Source organism: Salvia hispanica, chromosome 5 (assembly GCF_023119035.1).
Source record: "Salvia hispanica cultivar TCC Black 2014 chromosome 5, UniMelb_Shisp_WGS_1.0, whole genome shotgun sequence".
Classification (NCBI taxonomy): domain Eukaryota; kingdom Viridiplantae; phylum Streptophyta; class Magnoliopsida; order Lamiales; family Lamiaceae; genus Salvia; species Salvia hispanica.
In genome coordinates, this window is record NC_062969.1 from 31,594,880 (window position 1) to 31,622,466 (window position 27,587).

General features: G+C 33.4%; 2 protein-coding genes and 2 long non-coding RNA genes across 4 annotated transcripts; 2 read left to right on the forward strand and 2 right to left on the reverse strand.

Moving 5' to 3' along the window:
- Positions 1-6,674: 6,674 nt before the first annotated feature.
- LOC125186380 lies at positions 6,675-8,205 on the reverse strand. Its single transcript, XR_007170423.1, has 2 exons — positions 7,153-8,205; positions 6,675-6,940 (listed from the first exon to the last, which is right to left on the reverse strand). It is a non-coding gene; the product is annotated as an uncharacterized LOC125186380 (long non-coding RNA).
- A 627-nt stretch (positions 8,206-8,832) lies between these two features.
- Positions 8,833-9,910, forward strand: LOC125186827. The gene is made up of 2 exons (XR_007170512.1): positions 8,833-8,970; positions 9,685-9,910. It is a non-coding gene; the product is annotated as an uncharacterized LOC125186827 (long non-coding RNA).
- A 2,561-nt stretch (positions 9,911-12,471) lies between these two features.
- On the forward strand, positions 12,472-13,115 carry LOC125188103 (protein EARLY RESPONSIVE TO DEHYDRATION 15-like). The gene is made up of 2 exons (XM_048084845.1): positions 12,472-12,725; positions 12,804-13,115. The coding sequence occupies exons 1-2, from the start codon at positions 12,503-12,505 to the stop codon at positions 12,950-12,952; spliced, it is 372 nt and encodes a 123-aa protein (XP_047940802.1). The 5' UTR covers positions 12,472-12,502; the 3' UTR covers positions 12,953-13,115.
- A 6,122-nt stretch (positions 13,116-19,237) lies between these two features.
- LOC125188104 (copper transport protein CCH) lies at positions 19,238-21,010 on the reverse strand. Its single transcript, XM_048084846.1, has 3 exons — positions 20,863-21,010; positions 20,297-20,372; positions 19,238-19,508 (listed from the first exon to the last, which is right to left on the reverse strand). The coding sequence occupies exons 1-3, from the start codon at positions 20,869-20,871 to the stop codon at positions 19,366-19,368; spliced, it is 228 nt and encodes a 75-aa protein (XP_047940803.1). The 5' UTR covers positions 20,872-21,010; the 3' UTR covers positions 19,238-19,365.
- Positions 21,011-27,587: the final 6,577 nt, after the last annotated feature.

Genomic DNA, 27,587 nt, shown 5'->3' on the forward strand with positions numbered 1-27,587 from the left:
ACCAAAGGCTCATATAGGGAATCAAAAAGAAAGAATTGGTTGAAACTTTTGAACAGAGAAAATCAAAGAGAAAAATTGGTCAGCCACAATATCATCTCTGCCATATTTTTTATCAGCAAGAAAACGAACAGAGAAACAACCATCAGATTTTGTGGAAGATTGAATACACGGTGGTACGAAATCTGGACAGTCATAGTGAGAGTATAAATGAGATTTATGTGGAAGATTTATGTAAGGGTATGAAATGGAAAAAAAAATATTCTTGAAAAATAAATGAGACAAGAAATGCTATCCGATCAAATTGGTGAGATACATATCATTGTATTTTGAGGAAAAATATGCGGGCTTGGATGGACTTTGAAGGAAAACACAGGCTCTAATGATAGAGTAACTATTATATCAAACACCTACAAATAGTCATATATATATATAGGGTTTTAATCTATGAAGACCAGATTTAAATACAGAAACGCAGAACGCGGTCATACGTAGGGCATTTTTAGGTCATAGTTAGTTTATTTTTAGGTCATGCTAACAAAGCATGACCTAAAATGATCTTAACATGACATAAACCCAAATCTTATAATATGACCTAAAACTGCTTAATTATGACCTTCCGTATTTTTGGTTAATTATTGACCATTAGATCATCTAATCCTAGGGCCAAGATTTGGGCTGCATTTTTGGATTTAAACACATACTTATTTTGATCATCTCCCTATATATATATATATATATATATCTATATCTAGGCATTACTAACTTATCAAACAGACCCTTTTAGTCTTATTATTAGCATAGGGGTGCGTTAAAATGACAACACATCTTAAAATAACACCATACCACCATTCCTAGCCAATCATTTGTACACGTGGACGAAACATAAGCTGCCATATGGCAATAAAAAAATGCTCAAGTGTAAAAATCTCGGCCAGCAATATACAACACTATATACAACAATTTTTCTCGGCCAACAATATCCCACACGCTATACAACAATCTATAGATTGCCGTATAGCGTTTATAATATTGCTGTGTAGCGTTTATAATATTGCTGGATATGTGGTGTCACGGTATCACTTTAAGAGGTGTTATCATTTTAACACAAACCTATTAGCATATCTATATATATAATCATGTATAAGTTTCAATATTTTAAGTATATATTAATAATTTACTAAAATTTCATTATACTTATCATCAACTAAGTTTAATAACATATTGTAATTCACTAAATTTTAATGTTATAAATATAGATTTTGATCAGAATTCAACAATATCATATACTTCTTCTGTTCCATAGTAATAGAGTCATTTTATCAATTTGGTATGTTCCATAGTAATAAAGTTATTTCCCTTTTTAATAAAAGTCAACACATTTTTCCACACCTACTTTACTCTCTCTTACTTTTTTCTCTCTTCACTTCTCTACCTTTTTCCTTTTCCACTTTATTCTCCATTTACTTCACTCACCTAACACAAACTTTCTTAATCTCTGTACCGAAAAAAAACGCCTTCATTACTATGGAACGGAGGGAGTAACATATTATAATTCACTAAATTTTAATGTTATAAATATAGATTTTGATCAAAATTCAACAATATCTTATTATAAATTGGTATGTATTTACATAATATATATTTAATTATATATGCTACAGTAAAATGGACCGAACAGCGGTTGAACCGATCCGATTCGAACCGTGAACCAATAACTTTGCCGGTTTACTTACCGATCCGGTTTGTAAAACATTGCAATGAACTTTTGCAGAGCATTAATATTTGTTCATGACTCTCTCTAGCTGTTACTCGTACCTACAGTATTTCACTGACATAAATAGCATTGCACTTGTAGTGGGTGTTTACTACTACCAAACAAAATAATCCTCTATCGGAAGTGTAAACTCACATTCATACAACATTTTTTCTTAAAATTTCTTGAACTCAAGATTGTGGATATTTTAAACGGGACTGAGGAAATACTTAATTCAGCAGTCATTGTCGACACAACGTTTACTAAGACGTTCCTTTAATTTGTTTCATAGTACCTACCCTGTGACATCCCACTTTGTAAGCAAAGCTAATCGATATTCTAATCGTTTGAAGTATCAAGTAAATACTTATATTAAAACAAATAGTGCTTAAACTAAGCATTATTGGCGAGTAATATCACACAACTTTTGAATATTTTACTTTTTTCACGATATTCAAACATGAAAATTAATATCATGAACTTTGACTCCGGTGAGAATTCCCACCTACAATAGATCCCCGCTTATAAAAAATGATATGATAGGCGAGTTGACATTCCTTTTCTCTGTCTTTAATATAGTTCTCCATAACCCGCGGCAACTTCCTGAATATCTCTGACAAACAACCTACATAATCAGCTAATGGTGGGAAATTGATACCTTAATTAAAGTTCGTGATAATGCTAGATGTAGTAAGAAAAAGTGATTGAGATATTGTTAGGAAAGAATGAAATTCACCTCATAATAGAGAAAAATTTGCCAAAAGATAAAAAAATAACTATTTTTATAGTACAACCCAAAATATGCAAAAAATAAAAACAATTTTATAAAACGGAGTAAGTATATTTTAAAATCTATATCAAATCAAAGTGAACAGTATCGGAGTTAGAAAATGGGGTCTAATTGGAAAATGGGAATTATTTAAATGAGGATTTGAAGAGTGTCAAAGCCCAAAGGATAAGCCCGCTGACGTGTGGTCATCCATAATAATGGATAAGGACTAATTAAAATGTGATGCTTCTCATATTTCCCGTTTCACTTTACATTCCTTCTCTCTCATTTTAGTGATATATTTTTCTTGTTGCAATATTTCATTTTCAGTGATACATTTTAAAAAACTAATGTTACTATTCGTGCTATACGCGAATAATGTGATTTTCAGTTAATGAATAATAATTTAAGAATGTTTTACAGAAATAGAATAATATCCTATGTACATTCTAGACAAAAAAAGAAATATAATTCTCAACTTTTAATCTAAGTAAAACATTTCATATTCATTATAAGATTTTATATATTTTTATTTTGTGAATTGAGTGGAGAAGGATAAGGTATGATATAGTGGAGATAATGATATTTACAGTTTATAAAATACAATAACCAGAGTAAGAAATCCAAAAAAATAAAATAAAATTATTATATAAAAGCATGTTTCAAGAATTTTAAAAAAAAATGTTTATTATAATATTTTTTAATTTTAAATAAAAAAATGACATTCACACTTTAAAAACTTGTAAACTTAATACTATGAAAATATCAGTAATATAAAATAGTCATTCAAAATTAAAAATGAAAAATATGTACATTTAATTGATTAAAACTATACAGTTTATATTACAAACATCTAAAATTGTGTTAGAGATCGAGAATTTTTGCTTTATTAAAACAATTTGAATGCATTCATGCAGTTTTTGATATGAACAACAATTCGAATTTGCATGAATTATTTTCATATATAATAATATCACTTATAATTATCGGACTCTCGACGGACCCACCCACATTAGCTACATAAAACAAAATTATAATTAGTAGAATAAAAAAATATAATGCACAATTATAAGTAGAGTGGACTACGTAATGATACCTGAGCTTTCACTTTCGTATATAAATAGTAGATGATTTTTATTTTATATTGTTTTTGGTACCTATAAATCACATTTTTGATACTTGATGCGATTTTCACCCCAAAATATCTTCTAAACAAATACATTTTCTCATTTTTGTCATAGATGATATTTTGGGCATACACAAAACTAGTAAAAGTGATATTATAATATCTTCTTTCATTCTCCTCACTCTTTATCATATTATTATTAAGAGTGAACTACAAAAATGGTCCCTGGACTATGGGTTTATCTCGCCCATAGTCCCTGGACTTTAAAAATATCGCCAGTAGTCCCTGGACTAAGGGTTTATCTCGAAATTGGTCCTTTTGGCTTTTTTTGGTACGAAAATACCCTTTGATATTATTTTGGGGGGTTTGGGCAATTTGGTCTTTTTACACTTTTAATATTTTAAATCTGATATTATTTTAGTTATGTACTAATTTTGATATTATTTCAAAATTATCATTCTTCTTCCATTTTGTTATCCTTCACTGAATTTGTTTCTTTTTATTTCAATATTAGATTTAATTTTATAAAATTAAATTTAATATTTAGATTTTTAAATATCAATAAATTTTTTTAATGAAAACTATTAATTCATGGACACTATAAATATTGATTAAAACTATTAATTTTTGTTATTTAATATAATATTCAATTGAATTGAAGAAGTACAGAAAAATAATATTAATCATGATGGAAAAATAAGAGTTATTCTATTTAGCCTCCGTTCGGTTGTTATAATTGCTTGTGATTAAATATTATGAAGTTGACTAAAAATTTGATCCTACTTAAAATTTTATATAGGAGTATTTTTGTTGAAATTTTCTAGTAAATTTTGATTGTCTTCAAACTAATAAACGAAAATTATATTAGTTTTACATTAGATGCATATTTATTTCAGAATAAATTATTTTATATAATCTAATTATGATTAAAGCTACTCCCTCCGTCCCACGTTACTTGAGTCACTTCTTTTTTGCACTCGTTTTGAAAAAATAATAATAAATAATTAAAGTGAAGAGAAAATAAAGTAAAAAAAAGAATAATATAGTTAAGACTCTTCTCTACATTATTCTCTCTCTTACTTTTTTTCTCTCCATTTTAACTATTTATTATTATTTTTCCAAAACGAGTGCAAAAAAGAAATGACTTGGGACAGGGGGAGTATTAAATATTGATTAAAACTAAGGCGTTGTCATACCTAATTGATTACATAGTACTATATACTATCAAATATTGATTATAACTATTAATTTTTGCTATTTAATAATTTTTATAATTAACAAAATTTATTGATATTTAAAAATTAAAATTTAAAATTTTGTAAAATTAAATCTAATATTGAAAAAAAAAAAAAATTCAGTGAAGGATAACAAAATGGAAGAAGAATGATAATTTTGAAATAATATCAAAGTTAGTACATAACTAAAATAATATCAGATTTAAAATATTAAAAGTGTAAAAAGACCAAATTGCCCAAACCCCCCAAAATAATATCAAAGGGTATTTTCGTACCAAAAAAAGCCAAAATGACCAATTTCGAGATAAACTCTTATTCCAGGGACTACTGGCGATATTTTTAAAGTCCAGGGACTATGGGCGAGATAAACCCATAGTCCATGGACCATTTTTGTAGTTCACTCTATTATTAATCAATATTATTATTATTATTTTAATAATATAAATTAATAATTAATTTATTTTTTAATATCATTCAAATATAATTAATTATAATTATACTTATATTATATTTAATTATTGTTATAATAGGACTAAAAACTAGTACTAGTAATTAATAAATAATTTAGTATAATTATTTAAATTATGAATTTATAATATTATACAATAATAATAATTATTATTTTATATTAAATTAATAACTAATCAATGTAATCTTAATATAAATTTAAAAGCGTGAATTATATTCATAATGATATCAGTTAGTGGAGTCAATTTTTTATGAATGATAGAGATTTTTGGTGACTCCAAAAATCGATTAAAATTCGAGAGAGAAATAGATATAAACAAGAAATGAAAGAAATAAAACAAGTATAGTTTGTATAGAATAATGTGTATTTTTATCTAGAGTGAACTATATAAATGATCCATAGATTATGGGGTTATCTCATAAATGGTTTTTGGACTTAATATCACCAGCAGTTCCTGGACTAAGGGTTAATATAAAAAACGGTCATTTTGCACTGTTTTGAGATGAAAATGCCCTTTTGAGGGGTTTTGGGGGTTTGAGCAATTTGGTCTTTTTATATTTTTGAGTGAACTACAAAAATGGTCCCTGGACTATGGGTTTATCTCGCCCATAGTCCCTGGACTTTAAAAATATCGTCAGTAGTCCCTGGACTAAGGGTTTATCTCAAAATTGGTCCTTTTGGCTTTTTTTTGTACGAAAATGCCCTTTTGGGGATTTTGAGGGGTTTGAGAAATTTGGTCCTTTTATACTTTTAACATTTTAAATCTGATATTATTTCAATTATGTACTAAATCTGATATTATTTCAAAATTAACATTATTCTTCCCGTTTGGCATCCTTCACTTTGTTTCTTTATTTTAATATTAAATTTAATTTTATAAAATTAAATTTTAAATTTTAATTTTTAAATATCAATAATTTTTTTTAATTATAAAAGTTATTAAATAACAAAAATTAATAATCATAATGAATATTTGATCGTGCCTAATATTTAATCAATAAGGTATGACAACGCCTTAGTCTTAATCAATATTTAATAGCTTTAATCATAAATAGATCATAGAACACGATTTATTCTGAAATATATATGCATCTAATGTAAGACTAATATAATTTTCGTTTATTAATTTGAAAACAATCAAAATTTACTTGCTTGTGATAGAATATTATGAAGTTGACTAAAAGTTACTCTATTTAGCCTCCGTTCTAGTAATTTTGATTGTTTTCAAATTAATTGTAACAATCCCGAGTTTTCGTGCGCTAGTTTTAGAGTAAAAAAAAAAAATTGACGAAAGGACGATTGGAAGAGATAAAGTTCAAGGATAAAAGTAAAAACTATGCTTGTATTAGATAGTTTTTGAGGAATAAAATACATGGATGATGGAAATAGTACATGCCTGCAAGTGTGATAAAATCAACATGCACCTATTCTACACTATCTATCCTACTTCTTTAATTCTCAAGTTTGGAAGCAAACTAAATTGGGGATAGAACCAAATGAGCTCAAAAGGAGCATCTTCTTTCTTTCCCTCTCATTCTTATTCTCGATTTTGCTCCCCTCCACAAGCTCCAAGAATGCCTCCATGTACCTACAAAGTTTACACCAAATTGGGGGTTAGAAAGTTACACACAAGTAAAGAGGGAGGGAAGCACAAGCTAAATAAGAGATGGAGCAAGTAGGTGAATAGTGCAGCTAGAAGAGCTAAAAGATAGAGCATGAGGTAAGCCAATTTTTTTCACCACTTCATCTAACATCAAAAGAGATTCAAGACAAAGAAGGCATAGGAGAAAGAGCTCCTACACAAGCCCAAAAGTAGAAAATGAGTCAAACTCTCATCTCCCCGTCGATCAAGGCCGAGAAATCAGCCAAGAAGATCAGCCACAATCACCAAAACGGCAAGAATCTCACAATCATCAAGCTCGAAAGAGAAAGAGCTAGCAACCCCAAAATAGGAGCCTTTGCCTCCAAGTCTCAAACATAGATTCCAATAGCACTATATAAACAGCCCCAATCTCCTTCTCATCCCCTCATTCTCAACACTATAATTTCACCAAATATTCAAGAGAATAGCAAGGAAGGGAGGAGGAGCAAAGAGGAGAGTTTGAGGCAGGACATCAGTCCCTTCCAAGAGGAATCATCAAAGTGAGGTAACAACCTCAACAACCATCTCCATCGCATCACGTAGATCAACCACAATAGATAGCCAATAACTTAGATTCATAGAAGCTCAATAGAATAGTCATAAAAGTAGCAAGCATAAAGAACCGAACATCAACAGATGGTACCAATGCTTAGTCAAGTATGGGATACTCCTAAATCAGTAAACCACAAGTATATCATAGAAACAAGACTAAGTGTAGCAAAAACAATGGCAAGCTCCTTCCAGTGATTAAGTACAGCCAAGTTTCGAATCAATAAGCACTAGAGAGCCCCAAAGCTTTCGTTTTTATTGTTAGAATTTGAGTAGAAGGGGAAGGGGAGGAAGCTTAGCTTAGGCGGAGGGGCTGCCCGGCATCGAGCAAACGCCGACGTGAGGCCGCGGCGCTGCAGGAGCAGCAGCGCGAGGAACGGCGGAGCAGCAGCTGGCGAGGCGGTGAGTTGCTGGAGCGCGGAGGTGAGGCGACGCCTCCTTCCACCACGGCGACTCCGCCTGAGAATGCGGAAACTCCGCGATGATCTCGCCGAAGACAAAAGAGAGTAAAAATGAGTTGAGGGGAAACCCGATCCGTTAAAAAGAAAGGTTACTCCGTGCGTGGAATCTCCGGCGGACGGCGTGAGACCGTCGGGAGTGACGATTTCTGCCGAGAAAGAGGAGGAGAAGAGCTGCTGTCCCGATTTTCTAATTTGGGGATTTTGTTGTTGAAATTAAAAGTAAAGTGTTAAGAAAAGAGAGGGGTTGACCGAAATGGTGGAAGGGAGCCCATATTTTGGGCTTTGATTTAAGAATTGGGCCAAGCATATTATTTTATTAGGATGGGCCATGGTTGGATTAAAAAGAAAAAAAAAGGAGTCCGATAGAGGAATGAAGGGATTGGGCTTTTTCCATTTAATTAAGGCATTGGATTTAAGGATTGGGCCAGGGGCTGCACGTAATTTATTTTGGTGACTACTGAATTATTCTAGTTGGACCAATTAATTTACTTTAGGCTAGAATTAATTATGAAAGTGAGCTTAGAGCTTGAAGGTTAATGGATTAATTCACGGATAATTTATTAAGTTCCAAAGATGGGAAAAGATGTAGTTAGGGACGCGAAAGCCGACCGACGTCGCCCCGCGACGCCATGGGCGGCCTTAAGAGAAATTCAAAGAAAAGATTTAAGAAAGGATTTTCCAAGAATCCATATTAAATGCTCAAGTAATTATTTTAAAGATAATGGAATTTCTCCGAACTTAGTGAATAAATAAATTCTACAAAGTAATGAAGCCGAGGTGAGATTTAGAAAATCCTATAAGCCGAGACTAAGATATAAGTGCTACCCAATAGGATGCATGCATTCTTCTAAGGTGAAATAGTTCAAGTACTAATTAGCGTGTTACGCTATTTATTTTCAAAGGATAAATTGCTCAAGGGAAAGTGAGGTCAAAGTGAATAATTGAATTGACGAATAAGCATACCAGGTGGGCTTTCTTTATCCAGCACACTAGTGTAGATATAAATCAAATACTTGCGAAATTATGAAAAATCATCTTCTCTCAAAATGGAGCTATGATTATGATTCTTTTCAAAAATTTTGTCATGCCATAAATGTTTTGTTTTGATGAATGGAATTGAAAGTCATGGAATGGAATGGATTTACGGATGGAATGGATTCACGGATGGAATGGATTCACGAATGGAATGGATTCACGAATGGAATGGATTTATGGATGGAATGGATTCACGGATGGAATGGATTCACGAATGGAATGGATTGATGAATGCATGGAATGGATTTATGAATGGAAATGGATTTATGAATGAATGATGAATGATGAATGACGAATGATGAATGATGAACGATGAATGATGAATGATGAATGACGAATGATGAATGACGAATGATGAATGATGAATGATGAATGATGAATGACGAATGATGAATGATGAATGATGAATGATGAATGATGAACGATGAATGATGAATGATGAATGATGAGTTAGGATTTATGACAGAACCTAGTCTGCAGTCAAACTTTTAGCTCACAAAAGAACTTAGTAAGCTCGGGCCTTTTAAGAAAACCCCCGTGTGTTACTGTGATGGCTTGACAACTATATAATGTATGTTTTGTTTTCGGCACGTGTCCACTGAGTACACCAAGTACTCAGCCCTGCATGTATTTATAAATGTGCAGGTTGAACGTCAGGAGGATGGAGTGATGATCGGAGTCGATGTTGTTAAACAATCAAGTTGATCTCCCAACGGTTCATGTCTTCATACACGAAGTCGTTTAGTAAGGACTTATTCCGCTGTGTCTTTGTAATGTGAGAATTGTAAAATCTCACCATCAACTCTGATTTATTTGAGGAGACGTTCATTCTGTTTTCAAGACCATGTAATGAAATACTCGGCTTCTATGATATCAATTGACTTGGTCTTTGTGCAAATTCTCAAGTTCCAGCCCTTTTCTTTCCCCCGCTTCTTTAATCCCTCCCATTAGTCGCGGTTTACCCGCTTTCGCTATCCTTAGCAAAATGCGGTCGTGACATTAATATACGAAAATTATATTAGTCTTACATTAGATGCATATTTATTTCAGAATAAATCGTGTTATATGATCCATTTATGATTAAAGCTATTAAATATTGATTAAAACTAAGGCGTTGTCATATCTTATTGATTAAATATTAGACACTATCAAATATTGACTATGCTATTAATTTTTGTTATTTAATAATTTTTATAATTAAAAAAATTTATTGATATTTAAAAACTGAAATTTAAAATTTAATTTTGTAAAATTAAATCTAATATTGAAATAAAGAAACAAAGTGAAAGATGACAAAAGGGAAGAAGAATGATAATTTTGAAATAATATCAAATTTAATACGTAACTGAAATAATATCAGATTTAAAATGTTAAAAGTGTAAAAAGACCAAATTGCCCAAATCCCCCAAAACCCCTCAAAAGGGCATTTTTGTCTCGAAACAGTGCAAAATGACCGTTTTTTATATTAATCCTTAGTCCAGGAACAACTGATGATATTTTTAAAGTCCAGGGACCATTTATGAGATAACCCCATAGTCCAGGGACTATTTTTGTAGTTCACTCTTTTATCTATGGATCGACATATCAACTAAATCCTATGTCCAGGTGATAGATGTTCACCTTCTTTTTTTTACTTTATTCTAGTCAAGATATTCATTTTCTATATTTAAAAATAAACTCTTTTCTCTTATTTTTCATTAAAATGTTCAATCATATTTTTCACTCTACATTATTACACATGACTACTTCACCTAAATGACTACTTCACCTAAAAGCTCGTGTCATTCAAGAATATGGATATCTTGAATGAGATGGATGAAGTATATTTTAAATTAATCAAATTGCCTTATATTCCATCGGTCCTTAAAAAATAGACAATTTTTGAAATAACATGAGTTTCAATACTCAATTGGTAAAGTAATAGATAGATAGAAAGAAAATTTGATTGGAATATTGTCAGGAGATAAAACTCCTCTCATTAAAGAGAATTGGTCTATTTTTTAAGAGACATCTATTTTTTAAGAGACATTCTAGAATAACAATGTGATCTATTATTAAGAGAAAGATGAGATAATACTCTCTTCATCCCAAATAAAGAAAGTAGTAGTACTCCCTATGTCCCATTAAAAATGAAATTTTTTCCTAAAATGGAAATAACATTATTTTTATTTTTTCAGCTCCTTCACTTTATTCTCTTCACATTAACTCACAAAACTATACTACATAAAATCTCACGCCAAAAAGCAAATGTTTTATTTTTAATAAGATAGAGTGGTTTTTTCTTTGAGATACAGTACTTGATTTTCCTATAGTACTCCTTGATCCGTTCCATGTTAATAGAGTCATTTTTCTATTTTGGAAAGTTCCAAGTTAATTGAGTCATTTTATTTTTGGTATAAAGTAATTTTATCGATTACTTTATCCTCTCTTCATCTCTTTACTTTATTCTTCTTATTTTTTTCACCAACCATTTAACACACTATTCTTAAACTCCGTGCTGAAAAATGATGCCTCCTCTATTAACAAGGAACTGAGGGAGTATTGTTTTATACTCTCTCCGTCCCACAAGAATATGCACTCTTTTCTTTTTAGTCCGTCCCACAAGAATATACACTTTCTATTTTTGGAACTAATTTATATCTGATGAGGTGAAACTCATTCTCCACTAACAATATTTTATTTACTTTCTCTCAATATATCTCTCTTATTTTATTAATTTTGTATTAAAATTCGTGTCGAACCCAAAGTGCATATTCTTTGTAGACGGAGGGAGTATATGAAGTGGATAGATGATGAAATACAAACAAATTAAATCAACCATAATAAGATTTTAATTTAATACTCCCTCCGTCCCATTTAATTTGATCCAATATTCTATTTTGGGTCGTCCCACATAATTTGACACACTTCATTTTTACCATTTTTGATAGTGGACCTCATATTCTACTAACTCATTCCTACTAACATTTTATTATAAAACTACTTCCTCCGTCCCAGATAATTTGGGACACTTTGACCCTGCACGAGTTTTAAGAAATTTAATATAAAGTGAGTTGAAAAAGTTGGTGGGATGTGAGTCCTACTTTAAAGTATTAGTTTTATAATAAAATGTGAGTTGGAATGAGTTAGTGGAATATGAGGTCCACTACCAAAAATGATAAAAGTGAAATGAGACAAATTATGTGGGACGGTCCGAAATGGAATACTGAGTCAAATTAACTGGGACGGAGGGAGTAATACTTAAAAGTAGGACTCACATCCCATTAACTTTTTCAACTTAGTTTCCATTAGATTTCTTAAAATCCGTGCTGGGTCAAAGTGTCCCAAATTATGTGGGACGAAGGGAGTAAATAAAAATCCGAAAGGCACGTGACATGCCGCGTCCTTATCCAAATATGCAGCAGTGTTTATATAAAGTGTGTTATCCACATACAGATCTTTATCGACTCAAAATCAATCCAAAATGGCAACTTCAGTGCTGAATCCAAAGGCGCCGATATTCGTCCCGTCGGCATACCGAGCGGTGGAAGACTTTTCCGATGAGTGGTGGGATCTCGTCCAGTCTTCTCCCTGGTTCCGTGATTACTGGCTCCGCGAGTGCTTCTCCGATCCACAATTCGATCCATCGCCGTTTCTCGACGAACACAACAATAACAATAGCCTCATCGCCGATGCCGTTACTCAAGGTAAAATTCAATTCCTTTAATGAATTAATCCCCAATTGCGAATCTAGCTGTTAACTTTTAGTTCTCAAAATTGCCTAGGGAAAGAGAGCAGCAGAGATCTGGTGGCGTTGGGGTGGTTGAAGTGGAGGAAGCCGCGTGGAGAGGTGGAGGTGCCTAGGTACTGCCACAAGGCACCCAAGATTGTGAACATGAAGGTCAAACCGAGGGCGATCCAGCAGCCGCGCTAGAGTTGATTCTGAATTTGAGTTTAATCCTGTATAGTTTGTAGTGATAAAGTTGCTGCCTTCTTGTTTCAACCAAACATCTGCTTTCATTTCAATCTTCCTTCTCCACTTCTGTGTTTGTTGTGGAAGATTTGCGTATTTAAATAACATTGTTGAATTTGGTTTATGATTTATTAGAATTTGAAAATTAATGGGTTGGAGTAGGATAAGTTGCAGTAATGATATTTTTGAGGAAGAAGATATTTTAATAAAATTTGTTAAACTTTCTATTACTCTCTTTTTCTTTCATGAGTATATATATATCCATTATATGCATTTCAAATCATATACTATATCTATCAATTTTTATTCTTTTTATCTCTCTCAACTTGTTCATATACTAATATTCTATATAAGTACAAAAATATTTGGATATCTCCATTTCCAATGTTTAGCTTCCAATGAAGTACACATAAAATTGAAGAATAACGTTAAATTGAAGCATAAGAACAGCTAAAAAATGACGGATGCTCAAATCTCAAAGGTTGAAGACAATTAATTTAGACACACAAACAATTCATTATGATAAACTTACGATCATAGAAAAGATATCTTAATAGCATGCAAGTCTCCAGCTTTATGTTATAGCTCTATCAAAATTGCTCCTTCGATTTATTGAAACAAAAGTACTAAAAACAACAACTAAACTAACTAAACAAAAACCAACAAATTAAGACTGCACTAAAAAACTCATAGTCCAACACTCCCCAAAACAACAACAGATATATACCTAAAATTCTCATCTTATAGACACAAATAATTTATCATACTCTATCCATTCACGGAAAATAGTCTCATTATATCATTTTGGATTGTCCATAAAAAGTAGTTACATTTCTAAAAATGAAAAAAATTTCTTTCATATTCTGTCCACTTTTTTTCTCTATCTTTCTTATATTGCCTACTTTTTATTCTTCTCTTTTAATTTACCAATTTGTCATTAAAACTCGTGACGTCCACAAATATGACTATTTATTGTGAACAGAGAAATTATTAAATTGTAGAAACCTCTAAAGGACACAATATAAAGAAAATAGTCCAAAATTACGTAAATGTAGAAATTTAATACTGAGTACAACAAAACAATTAGTGCAATTCGAAAACATATCTTGAGGCAGTATTACACTGAAAATTGAGTTAATTCGTCACTCCAACAACACATCACTGTGCCTTCTATTACAACATCCATTTCACCTTCTAGTTTTTCTCCCATTCATCTTTTCACAATAATCTACTTCCTCGTCCACAAACAATAGATCACTTTTGCCATTTTGGGACGTCCACAAAAAATAGATCACTTTCTTAAAATAGAAAGTTTAACTCTCATACTTTTTCCACATTTTCTTCCCTCTCTCCTACTTTACTCACTTTTTCTCCCTATCTCTCTTACTTTACCTACTTTTTCTCCTTCTCTCTCTTACTTTACCAATTCTACATTAAAACCCGTGTCATACACAAAGTGATCTATTTTTTGTGGACGGAGGGAGTATGTATTTATTTAATCAGTTATGTAACTACTTTATGTTGTTCTTATTTTTACAAGCATTAAATATGATTAGTAAGTGTTATTAGGTGGATTAATATTCAGCTAAGAGTGTGTAAAATGAAGTTAGTTAGAAAGTTAGAAAAGTTGTTGAAAACTAGCCGTTGGAATAGTGTGATGCAGAGTTATTTTTCGGTTGCTTCTTGTTTTCTTGCTCATTCATATATGAGTGAAGATTGTATCTTGTTTTTGTATCAGTTCAATAAGAGAGTTTTTAGTTTTCGCTCACCAAGATTTCATCTCTCTCCCTTCATCCATAGCTTTCATTGTTCATCGTTTGTGTGTTCATCTTCTTCGAAAACTTAGAGAGTGAATCTTAACAATTGGCGCTGTCCGGTGGAAAACGAATCCACGATCCAGAGTTGGAGATGGCAACGGGACTTGATGCAGAGAAATTTGCGGGAAAGAATGATTACGGCCTTTGGAAAATGAAGATGCGTGCCATTCTTATCCAGGAAGGGCTAGATGCGGCGTTACCTCCGGTCGAATCCGAGGACAAAGGGAAAGCGACTGCTCTTGATGAAAAGGATCAAGCGAAGCACTTGAGATGCAGCTCAAGGCGCATAGCGCTGTGATTTTGTGCCTTGGTGATAAGGTGCTAAGAGAAGTGCAGGCTGAGAAGATGGATGCTGCGATCTTGGCTAAGCTTGATGCGGTTTATATGGCTAAGTCTCTGGCCAATCGACTCTACATGAAGAGGAGGCTCTACTCATATAGTTTTGTGGAAGATACATCGATTATTGAGCAATTGGAAGACTTCACTAAGTCTATTGATGATCTTGAAGCCGTGGATGTGAAAATCAGTGATGAGGATAAGGCAATCCTAGTCCTCAATGCTCTCCCCAAATCCTATGATCAGATGAGGGACGCTATCCTATATGGAAGGGAAAAACCGATCACATTATCTGAGGTTCATGCAACCCTTATGGCGAAGGAGTTGCAAAAGGGGGCGGCAAAGCGTTCTGATCCTCAACAGGAACCCCTCAACATCAAGAAATTTAGCAAGAAAAAATTCAAGAAGAAATTCGAGGAGACTAAGGCTGAAGCTTCTGGAGTCAAGGAGACTCGATCATGCCACTGGTGCAAGAAACCAGGGTATCTGGAGTCAAGGAGACTCGATCATGCCACTGGTGCAAGAAACCAGGGTATCTAAAGAGGGATTGCCATGCGTGGAAGAAGAAGCAAGCCGCTGGAAATCAGGGGAATGGCAATGTGGTAAGCAGTGATGGAGATGACACAGCTGAGGTAATGAATGTAATGGAGATGAATGATAAATCTTCGTGGATCATGGATCCTGGGTGCTCATTCCACATGAGCTCCAATCTTGAATGGTTTCTGGATATGGTAGAGGCATCTGGATCTGTTCTGCTTGGTAATGATTAAGTTTGTCAAATAAAGAGTATAGACCGAATTAAGATGAGGATGCATGATGGATCTATCAGAATTCTTAGTGATGTGAGATTCATACATCAAGTTAAGAGGAATCTGATTTCTCTTGGAACATTGGAGCTAAAGGGCTATTCATTCACTTCATCTGATGGAAAAATGGTGGTTCATAAGGGCTCAGATGTGAAAATGGTAGCCAAGAGAGTAAGGATTTTGTACTATCTTGATGCCACTGTAGTGATTGGGGAAGCAAATGCTACTGTTATGTTTGAGTTGAAGCTATGGCATCTCAGAATGGGACATCCTGCAGAAGGAAGTCTCAAGCAACTAATCAAGAAAGGGTTGATCACTGGAGATGCTGGACAGAAAATGGATCCATGTGAACACTGCTTGATGGGGAAGGTCAAGAAGCTGTCATTCGTAGTAGGTAAACACAAATCTACTTCCCCTTTGGACTATGCTCACTCTGATTTATGGGGTCCTGCTCCTGTGAGTTCTATGGGAGGGGGCAGATACTATATGTCAGTTATAGATGATTATTCTAGGAAGGTCTGGGTTTACATTTTGAAAGAAAAATCAGAGGCATTTTCTGTGTTCAAAACTTGGTGCAAGGAGGTAGAGCTTGAAAAGGGTTGTTCACTCAAATGTCTCAGAACAGATAATGGCTTAGAATATTTGTCTAAGGAGTTTGTTGAATTCTGTAAAAGTAAGGGGATGAAGAGACATCGAACTGTACCATCTAATCCACAGCAGAATGGAGTTGCTGAAAGGCTCAATAGGACTTTGTTGGAGAGAGTGAGGTGCATGTTGTTTTCCTCAGGTTTGGAGAAGAAATTTTGGGGGGAAGCAGTTTCTAAGCTGTGCATTTAGTGAATAAATGTCCCTCTTCTAGTATAAATGGTGAAATACCATATGAAAGGTGGTATGGGAGTCCAGTAGATTATTCAAGTCTTAGACCTTTTGGATGCAAGGCATCACACTAGGCAAAACAAACTGGAGCCAAAGGCATTAAGGTGTGTGATGCTGGGGTACCATAAAGGTGTGAAGGATTATAGGCTTTGGTGTTTGGAGCCTAATAATCACAAGATAGTGGTGAGCAGGGATGTTGTGTTCATAGAAGACCAGATGCCATGTTTCAAGGCTGCTGAAGGTGCATCAGAAATGATAAACCTGTGGATAATGGATTTAAGGTGGAGCTAGAGCCTGTCCAAGATGTAGTTGTTGGGGCCAATGAACCAACTGATGTGCCAATGGGAAATCAGGATGCACATGTTACTGAGCAGCCAGAAGATTTGAGTGATTATTTGCTGGCAAGAGATAGGGTGAGAAGGGATGCCCTCAAGATAATCAGATTGTGATATGCTTTCCTTTGCACTAAATGTGGCTGAGCAGCTCGAATATTCTGAGCCAGCTACATACTCTGAGGCAGTTAATGGACTAGAAAGGAAACAATGGATCAAAACTATGAAAGAGGAGTTTGATTCTCTCATCAGAAACATGACCTGGATCTTGGATCTTGGTGGACAAGGATGTGACGAGGAGAGTTATTAGCTGCAAGTGGGTCTATAAGAAGAAGATAGAGACTACAGATCAAGAGAAAGTCAGATTTAAGGCAAGGTTGGGTGCTCAGGGTTTCACTCAAGAGGAAGGAGTTGATTTCAATGAAGTATTCTCTCCTGTGGTGAAGCACACTTCCATAAGGATGCTTCTTGCTGTGGTGGCACAAAGAGATTGGTTTCTGGAACAGCTTGATGTTAAAACGGCCTTCTTGAATGGAGAGCTTGAGAAAACAATATACATGGCCCAACCAAAGGGATTTGAAGTGCCTGGTTCTGAAGATAAAATTTGTATGCTCAAGAGGAGCATATATGGCCTAAAGCAGAGCTCTAGACAATGGTATAAGAAGTTTGGAGAAAGTATGAGCAAGTATGGGTTCAGGAAATCCAAATATGACAATTGTGTCGATCTATATCAGAAAGAAGAAAGGATCATCAGATGTGTATTTGTTGTTGTATGTTGATGATATGCTAGTTGTTGGGCCAAGTATTAGTGAAATTAATAAGGTCAAGGAACACTTGAAGGCTGATTTTGAGATGAAGGACTTGGGTGAGGCAAGGAGAATATTGGGTATGGACATAGTCAGAGATAGAAAGAAGAGAAAGCTGTGGCTATTCCAGTCAGATTATATCAAGAAAACTCTAAAGAAGTTTGGTGTAGAAAATATGAAGCCCACTGCAACACCCATAGGCCAGCATTTCAAGCTATCTCGTGACTAGAAGCCTAAGACAGATAAGGAAAGGGCAGAAATGTACTTGATTCCCTACTCAAGCATTGTAGGAAGCATCATGTATATGATGATTTGTACTAGGCCAGACTTAGCTTACGCTATCAGTACAACAAGCAGGTACATGACAGATCATGGCAAGGAACATTGGAATGCCTTGAAGTGGACTTTGAGGTATCTAAAGGGGGCTGGTGATCTGGGGATTTTGTATGAGAAGAAGTCAGATACAGTTGGTGATGCATTGCTTGGCTTCTGTGATTCGGATTATGCCACTAATCTGGATACAAGAAGATCCCAAACTACTTATGTTTTTACACTTTATGGGTCTGCCATTTGTTGGAAATCTGGGCTCCATAGTGTGGTTGCTTTGTCTACCACTGAGCCCAAATATATGGCTCTGATTACAACAGTGAAGGAAAGTAAGTGGCTAAAGGGGATAGCAGCAGACTTTGGCATCAACCAGGAAGCAGCATGGAGCCATTTTCCTTGCAAAGCACCAGATGTTTCATGAGAGGTGCAAACACATAGATGCGAGGCTTCACTTAATCAAAGATGAGGTGGAGAATGGGCAAGTGAAGGTGGAGAAAATTGGCACAACCCACAACCCTTCTGATATGCTTACTAAGGCATTAAGTAAGGAGAAGTTTGATTACTGCTTGAGGTTGTTGAATGTCAACACTGTTGATATTTGAAGCTGAATACTTAGTCCAAGGTGGAGATTGTTATTAGGTGGATTAATATTCAGCTAAGAGTGTGTAAAATGAAGTTAGTTAGAAAGTTAGAAAAGTTGTTGAAAAACTAGCCGCTGGAGGCAGAGTTAATTTTTCGGTTGTGCAGAGGCTTTTCTTGGCTTCTTGTTTTCTTGCTCATTCATATATGAGTGAAGATTGTATCTTGTTTTTGTATCAGTTCAATAAGAGGAGAGTCTTTAGTTTTCGCTCACCAAGATTTCATCTCTCTCCCTTCATCCATAGCTTTCATTGTTCATCGTTTGTGTGTTCATCTTCTTCAAAAACTTAGAGAGTGAATCTTAACAGTAGGTAAAGATAATTCAAAATTTCAGATTAAGAAAAATGAAAGATATTTTAATATATTGTTAAAAAAATAAAATAAGAATTTAGTGGGATGGAGAGTAATCTTTATATGTAGATTATTAGACTCAACTCAGTAATTAGCAGTGGATGATTCATCCCAAGTAGTGGCATGCTTTCCTATTTTTTGAAGAACTCTAATGACCTTCTCCGTTGTCACATTCCCCGTAACCGTCACCTTATTATATTGCGTATCTACGTCGTATGATTCTATATCTGCAATCACAAACAAACACTCGTTATCAAATTTTAAATTCTTTAAAACAAAAAATTAAATAGCTAATTAAACTTAATTACATGCTACTTTAACATAATATTCGAACAGTGAATTGATTCTTTAAGAATTGAGTTCAAAAATATACTAAAAGTTATATATATTACCACGTTACTCGAGTTGTATTCTGATTCACGTACAAGTTACTCGAGCGATTTTATTTTTGGCAAAAACCTTTATATTCTTTCCTACTTCACTCTTTATTTTTTCTCATATTTTATTTTTTATTCTACTTTATTTTCTCTCAACAAAACATTTAAACATAAATTTTCTAAAGAAAAGTATAAAGTAATAATTTACGACGGAGGAGGGAGTAACTTTTATGCTTGTCACAAAGATAAAAGCACATCATAAAATTAGCCATAAATGCGGGAGATTTATAAATAAATGAGTAGAGGTGCGTTTTATTGCTAACTATTTAAGTTGTTAACTCTGAACTTAACAATATAGTGTATTAAAAATGTCAACACGGTGATATCAAAATATGAACCCATAATATCCACACATTATATTGAAGTTCAACAAAATTATGTGTTGACATTTTTAATATATTATATTGATGAATTAGCAAATTAGCAACTTAAGAAAATTAGCAATTGATCACACCCATGCGTATATATACTAAACTAAATTTGTAGACTACATATAAAATTTTATGTCACATTTCCTGTTATCACCAATATTATTTCAGTACCATAAAAAAAATTTAGTGTGTAAATGGAAGGAGGACCTTCAATTTTCTTGATGGCCTTCAAGATCTTCTTGATACATTCATCGCAGTGCAATCCTACCTTCAACTCCACCACCTAAATTTTAACCAATAACAATTTAGCAACAGAAAATACACATATGCAGTTGTAATTACTTTTTGAAGAATTTAATTCTATGAATTAAGAAGTTGCAGAAATTTTTTATTCTTTTAACTCGATTTAATTCAATCGGAACTTAGTAATTCAAGACTTTCAGTCTACGAGTCACAATTCTCCCATCATTTTCATGACTATTACACAAACTCTGAAGCAGATCTCAATATAATATCATAACAATTGAGCAAGTTTTGAGAAAAGAAATCAAGAGATTACCTATTAATATCTAAACTACCAACAACATGATGGCAATATATATAAATAAATAAAGCAGCCATTTTTAAAAAAACTCTAGATCTATTTTGCAATCGTAATAATTTGGACTGAAAATATCACCTTTCTAATTCGAAAACCAATTAAAGTGTAACGTTCACTCTACACATTACACATACCTATAATGAAAATTGGAATATAGATTTGAAACACTTACATTAGCCATTTGATTGTTCCTCAATGAAAAGTGGGAGGAACGAGCTCAAAATTAGAATTTTGTGGTATGTGTGTATAGTTGAATATGAATGAATTGATAGAGTTTGGTAGCATATAAAGTGAGAAATTGGGGGTGGAGGATATGATTCTTTTCTTTTGCTTTGCGAAAAGCTACTTTAAATTGCTTTCGTTGAAACGCGGCGTAGTTTCGGTGGCAAATCTAGTGGCCATGTCTGGTGCTAAATGGACAAATTATAGAATAGGACTTCTAGTGGCCATGTCTGGTGCTAAATGGACAAATTATAGAATAGGACTTTTGCTGCGCACCATTGTATCCAGTTCTCTGCTGCTGCACGAGTTTTAAAAAATATTAATAAAAGTGAGTGAAAAAATATTAGAGTATATAGATCCCACTGGTATATAATAGTTTTAAATGAAATGTTAGTGGAATGAGTTAGTGGAACGTGAGATCCTATTACTCCCTCCGTCCCATAAAAGTTGAGTCGTATTCCTTTTTAGTCCGTCCCAACAATGTTGAGTCATTTCCTTTTTGAAGAAAAGACAAAACATCTAATCACTCTTTTTTTATTCCATCATTTACTTTACTCTCTCTTATCTTTCTTACTTTTTTTCATCTCTTCTATTTATTTAATATATATTCTTAACCTCCGTGCCCAAAAGTTTTGTCTCAACTTTTATGGGACGGATGGAGTACTATTTATGGTAAAAGTGAATCGGGACTCCTATTCGTGGATGAACTAAAATAAAAAAACGAGACTCATATTCATAGACGGAGGGAGTAAAATTGAATATACTCTCTTTGTCTCAAGATATTCGGGACATTTCTTTTGGGCACAAGATTTAAAAATTGATTTATTAAATGTTAAAGTGGAGAGAGAAAAATAAAAAGTGAATAAAATAATAAATAAAGGAAGAGTAAAGTAAGATAAAGAATAAAGTTGACAAGTAAATAAAAGTAGACTCCATTATCTTAGAACTGAGAGAGTAATATTTTTCAAAGTTTGCACAAAAATGGCAAGAGTGTGTACAAGGGAATTTGGGACACCTACGGGACTTTTACCTAACTATTAAAATCTTTAATTTAACCTTAGTATAACAGGATATTTCTTAGTAAATGGTATCTGACTTTTCACAAATGAATACTAATTTTTTTTTATACTTTCGTCCCGTTTAAGATGATACGTTTTTCTTTTTAGTTTGTCCCAACTAATATGACACATTTTCTTTTTTGGAAACTCTCTCTCCAATTAATACATCCAACCACTTTTTCTCACTCCTATTAAAATATCCATCTTTCTTTACCCCTCTATTTTAATATTTACACCCACATTTTCTCTTTCCAATTAGACACTTTAACCAATACTCCTCCATCCGTCCACAAAAAATAGGGCAATTGGTGTATGACACGGGTTTTAATGTAGAATTGGTAAAGTAAGAGAGAATGGAAAAAAGTAAGAGAGAAGAAGAAAAAGTAGGTGAGAAGTAGTGTTAGTAGAATAATATGTAGAGTTATTATTTGTTGAAAACTTTCCATAAATGAATGTGCTCTATTTTTTGTGAATGACCAAAAATGGTAAATGTGCCCTATTTTTTGTGGACGGAGGAAATAACTCCTAAAATCACATGTCTGCCAAGAAATGTGTCATCTTAGCCGGAATGGAGGGAGTAATATTTTTAGTACCTAAAAATCACATTTTTACAACCTAATACTCCCTCCGTCCCGGATAATTCGGGTCACTTTGACCGGGCACGGGTTTTAAGAATTGTAATGAAAAGTGGGTTGAAAAAATTAGTGGAATGTGGGTACTACCTTTATATATTAGTTTTATAATAAAATGTGAGTAGGAATGAGTTAGTGGAATATGGAGTTCACTATCAAAAATGGAAAAAATGAAATGAGACAAATTATATAGGATGGACCGAAATGAAAAACTGGGACGAATTATCCAGGACGGAAGGAGTATCAGTTTTCATCCCAAATTGTCCTATAAAAAATAAATTCTCACATTTTTTTAATGGACATTTTTGAGCATACACCGAAAAAAATGACCTAAAATGATTTTATAAATATCTTCTCTCTTTTTTACCTCTTCTTCTTCCCTAAAATGATATACATAACAATTAAAATATTTTTAATCAGGTGTTTTAACATTAATTTATGATTTAAAATCAATTGCATGCCAATTAGGTCCTTCTTCGTCCCTAAAATGATAAATAATTGAATATCTTCTCTCTCTTTCTCCTCCTCTTCTTCATTTCCGTCTATCTTTTCTCTCTTTCTCCTCTTCTGCTGTTTAATATTTTATACATACAACTAATTAAATTAATTGAATTTTTTAACTCAACCAAAAACCAAATTAAGTCCTCATTATTTAATACAGTATAGTATTTATTAATTTATACTATTATTATTAATTATAATTAATACTCCCTCCGTTCATTCATAGTTGAGTCATTTTTCCATTTCGGGAAGTTTCTTCATAGTTGAGTCATTTCTATATATGGTAACTTTTTTCTCTTTCTTACTTTACTCTCTCTTACTTTATTCTCTTTACTTTATTCACTTTATACTTTATTCTCTCTACCTTTTCATCTCTCTTACTTTTTTACCTATTTATTTAACATACCCAATATTCTTTTCTAAAACTCCGTGACGAAAAGTTTCGCCTCAACTATGGCGAAACGGAGGGAGTATTATTATTAATTTATTATTATTATTATTATTATTACTATGTCATAAATTAATAATTAATTTATTTTTATTATGATTCATACTTTGTTATAATTATAGTAATAGGGATGTGATCAATTGCTAACTCTATCTTTAATTGCTAACTACAATTAATTTAAGACCATAAGATTTTAGAGATCTAATGGTCTATAAATTATTATGTGTAATTTCATTTTATTATCATTTAAATTTAAAACGATAATAAAATATATAAAAATTAGGTTTTTGATTCAAATTGTTAATGTAGTGTACAAGTAGAGGTCACCACGGTTCAAGAATTCCCAGTTCGGAACCGCCGGTTCAGGTTCGAAAAAATTCCGAACCTGAACCGGCCCGCCTAGGTTCTGGCGGTTCCGGTTCTTGAACCGGTTCAGCCGCGGTTCAACGCCGGTGATCGGCGGTTTCCAGACAGTTTCGGGACGGTTTCGATTTGGACCGCCGGTTCAAGTTGGTTTTTTTTTTATTTAAATTTATTCATTTATAGTACTAATTACAAATTACACCTTGTAGTTGTAGTCTTGTACTATCGAATAAATAAATAACACGAGAATGACAATTAACAAATAGAGTAGACTAGAAATCGACATTGGAGTTGGACAATTGGAATTTTATTGATACAATTATACAAATTTGAACGATATGTCGATATTGTTGGGGTTAGGAGCCCCTTGCACAGCGGAAGACTTGTACAAAACAAATAAATCAGACACGGATCTATTTGACCGATTATGCGATTAATCAATTCACATGTTAAACAGATAATTGCATGCTAGAACGCAAATAATTCATGCTCAAAGAAAGTAAATCCTAAAACATGAATTCTACGGTTTAGGGTTACCGATTTGATTCTCCAAAGAATCGTCGATTGCTCGAGCCTTCTCCACGATGATCTTCAATACTAGACCACAGATCTTTTCTCTGGTTCCCGAACCGTATCTCGATATCAGGGTGGGCTGATCTTATCAAAATACTAGGACTCGAATAAAGAAGACAGAAGAAATCCTTCTCCAATTAGGAGAGAAATTCGAACTCCTCTAGGTAGAGGGGGACGAAAATTATGAGTAATAATAATGAATGATTTATGTCTCCTTTATTCTCCTATTTATATTAAGTTCCTTTTGGGGCCCAGACAGGGATCTATGGAAGGTTTTGGATATGGGCTCCCAATTAGCTTTTTTACTAATTAAATTGAACCCACAATTTAATACAAGCTTATATTGGAATATTACGAGCAGCCACTACAGAAGTAATATTGAACTCTCTCCATCCAAATCCGAAATTATAAGTAATCCGGGTTTCCACTTTGTTTATTATTTATTTCCCGCGCTTAAGATATAAATGTCCATTAATTAATTAATGTCTGCTATGGACTTAATTAATTAACATCTTATTAATACCAAGAGTGGACTTAGCAAGAAACATTTATTTATTATTCATAGAGCGATAAAACTCCAACTGGCCAGTTTTCTAAATAATAAAACCTTGTTCGAGCTCCTGTTGAGGACATTATCAAACGAGACACACCTCGCGCACATTTCAACATAATAGCAATCCTAGCACCGCTAGATATTAATCACCACTACCCAATATATCGGGATTATTGGGTTGCGAAAAACCCGCACCATTTGATAAGTCAAAGTAGTGCATAATCAATACCGTATGCTCAATGCTAACATATGTAGATTAAGAAATAGTATTTTATCAAGACCTAGTCTTTCGGTAGATAGCATAAAGACACGTCTTGCTGTTAGATCCGTTCGGTGCTATACCACACCAATGTAATCTTATTTCAGTAAGGCTTAGAAATATGCGGACTGACATTACAACCTTTCACGATAGGTAGCCAAAGCCTATCTAGGTTGTGAAATTCTTCTTTTTCTTTTGCAAAGCATAGCATAGATCTGACCGTGTTACCTTAAAGTGGACGACGCCCACAACCGGTCTACTAAGCAAAAGACTTAGACTTTGTTTACTTCTTATGCATTTAAATGTTTGTAAAACATCTTATAAATGCAAAAGCAAATACAATGTAATAATGATAGTGATTCTATTCGTGCGAGACTGCTCGAATAATACTGAATCGGGTTAAAAGTGGATTGTAGAGTTTTATGTATACAAGAAAGATTTTATTCGCGCGAAAATTGCTCGAAACATGCTTTTCAGTATACCAAACCTAACAATCTCACACTTATACTCAAAACATGCTTTCGAGTATACCCACTACCAAAAACTCTCCCACTTATACTTAAAGTAGGTCTTTGTACTTGATATATCGAACTACCATTCATTTCACTAAGTGAAAGAAAAATCTGCTTGGTTGTTCTCTGATAATATCTTTTTCACCATAATGTCTTTGTTGCGCACTTGATCTTTAATTAATTTCATCCCCATATGTGATTGCTTAGCTTAATAAACTCGTGTGTCCCTTGAGTTAGCCTTCACTAGAGTAATAAAAATAATACTCATAGGCATACTCGAACTTACGATTAAAGCTATTTGGAAGATATTCCTAAGGTAAACACATATTTCAGAGGATGACTTACTCGATCACTGATTAGTCATAAAACTAAGACAGTGTAACCCCAAGGACATTACATGAATGACTGGTAAACTAGAATATAGTTACTAGTCTTTCTCAAGCACTAGGGTATATTCATTACCTCAATCAAAATCCTTTGTCATGGTTAATATGATATATACTTGCTATACATAAGCACAACTAATATCAAACTTAGTACACATTATAGCATACATGAGACAACTATCTCTTAAACTAGTCTCATAATTCTTGATCTCACTAAGCGTCAAACGACACTTGACTAGAGACAAGACAATTCCATTTTGAGAGGTATAAACCTTTTTATAGAATTTCTAATGCTTAAATGTTCCAAGCAATGTGTAGACATAGGATTCCTAAGAGAATCTCAACATTCTTTCTAGCATCTTAAAAGGACTTAGATGCTAAGAATGTAATTAGTTTCTCTTAAATCATTTATCTTAAACTGGGTAGACAACCAGTTTCCTACGCCAGATGTCAATCTTAGTTGTTTGCAACTTTTGTAGATTTCATCATCGTAGAGTACCAATAATACCATACGTAATGCACTTTCAACTTCCTTGTGCTTACAGCACTGTTAAGGACACAAATCAAATTCCAAATATTTGACAATTTTGATAAAACACATATACTCTAATTTAGATGCTTGCCTAAGACCACGAAGGTCTATATAAGCTTCCAATCATGCGTTTCTTGCCCTTAATTACATATCCCATTAGAATGTTCTAGTAGATGATTTCCTCAAGACTTCTATTTATAGAAGGCTGTCTTGACAATCATAATACATACATTCTAATTTATGTAAGTTCTAATAGACAATATGATCGAATAAATCCTGGCACAACGATAGCGAGAAGATAATTCTCTTTGGGCATAACCCATTGTCATTGTCTAGCCATTTGAGATCCACATTTACACTTGCAAAGATACTTGCTCCCACTGACTGACACAGCCTGTAGGTAGTATTGCAAGTCTTGTAAAACATGTTGTCTATCTTAGATTGCAATATGGAATCTATCACCTTTTCAAAGATGATTATCCAAATTAACCAATACTACATTGTAGTTAAAGGGATTATGTTCAAGTTAATCTAAGACTGAGTCTTACGACACTCTTAGACCCGTGAACTTGTTGTGTTCCAGTGGAACGCTCCCACTATGATATGGTTCTTACAATCTTAGGTATTAAAGTTGATTTTATTAGTGCAAAAGTTTCTAATAGTATGACTTCTTGGTAATGTGGAAAATCCGTTATCTCTCTCTTTATTTTGAGAGTTATCACATTGTTAGGCTTGTAGTTCATCTCTTGATCTTCATACAAGAATTATATCTTTGAAGATTACAGAACTTATAACCTTACATCATTTGGGACAAACCTTAAAACATGCCTCATTACTCAACTCCAATTTCTTGGACAC

Coding starts and splice junctions, on each gene's coding strand:
- LOC125188103 (XM_048084845.1), top strand. CDS start 12,503: ATGGCAACTTCAGTGCTGAATCCAAAGGCGCCGATATTCGTCCCGTCG. Junction 12,726..12,803: donor CGCCGATGCCGTTACTCAAG/GTAAAATTCAAT, acceptor AAAATTGCCTAG/GGAAAGAGAGCAGCAGAGAT.
- LOC125188104 (XM_048084846.1), bottom strand. Junction 19,509..20,296: donor GGCCATCAAGAAAATTGAAG/GTCCTCCTTCCA, acceptor TTGTGATTGCAG/ATATAGAATCATACGACGTA.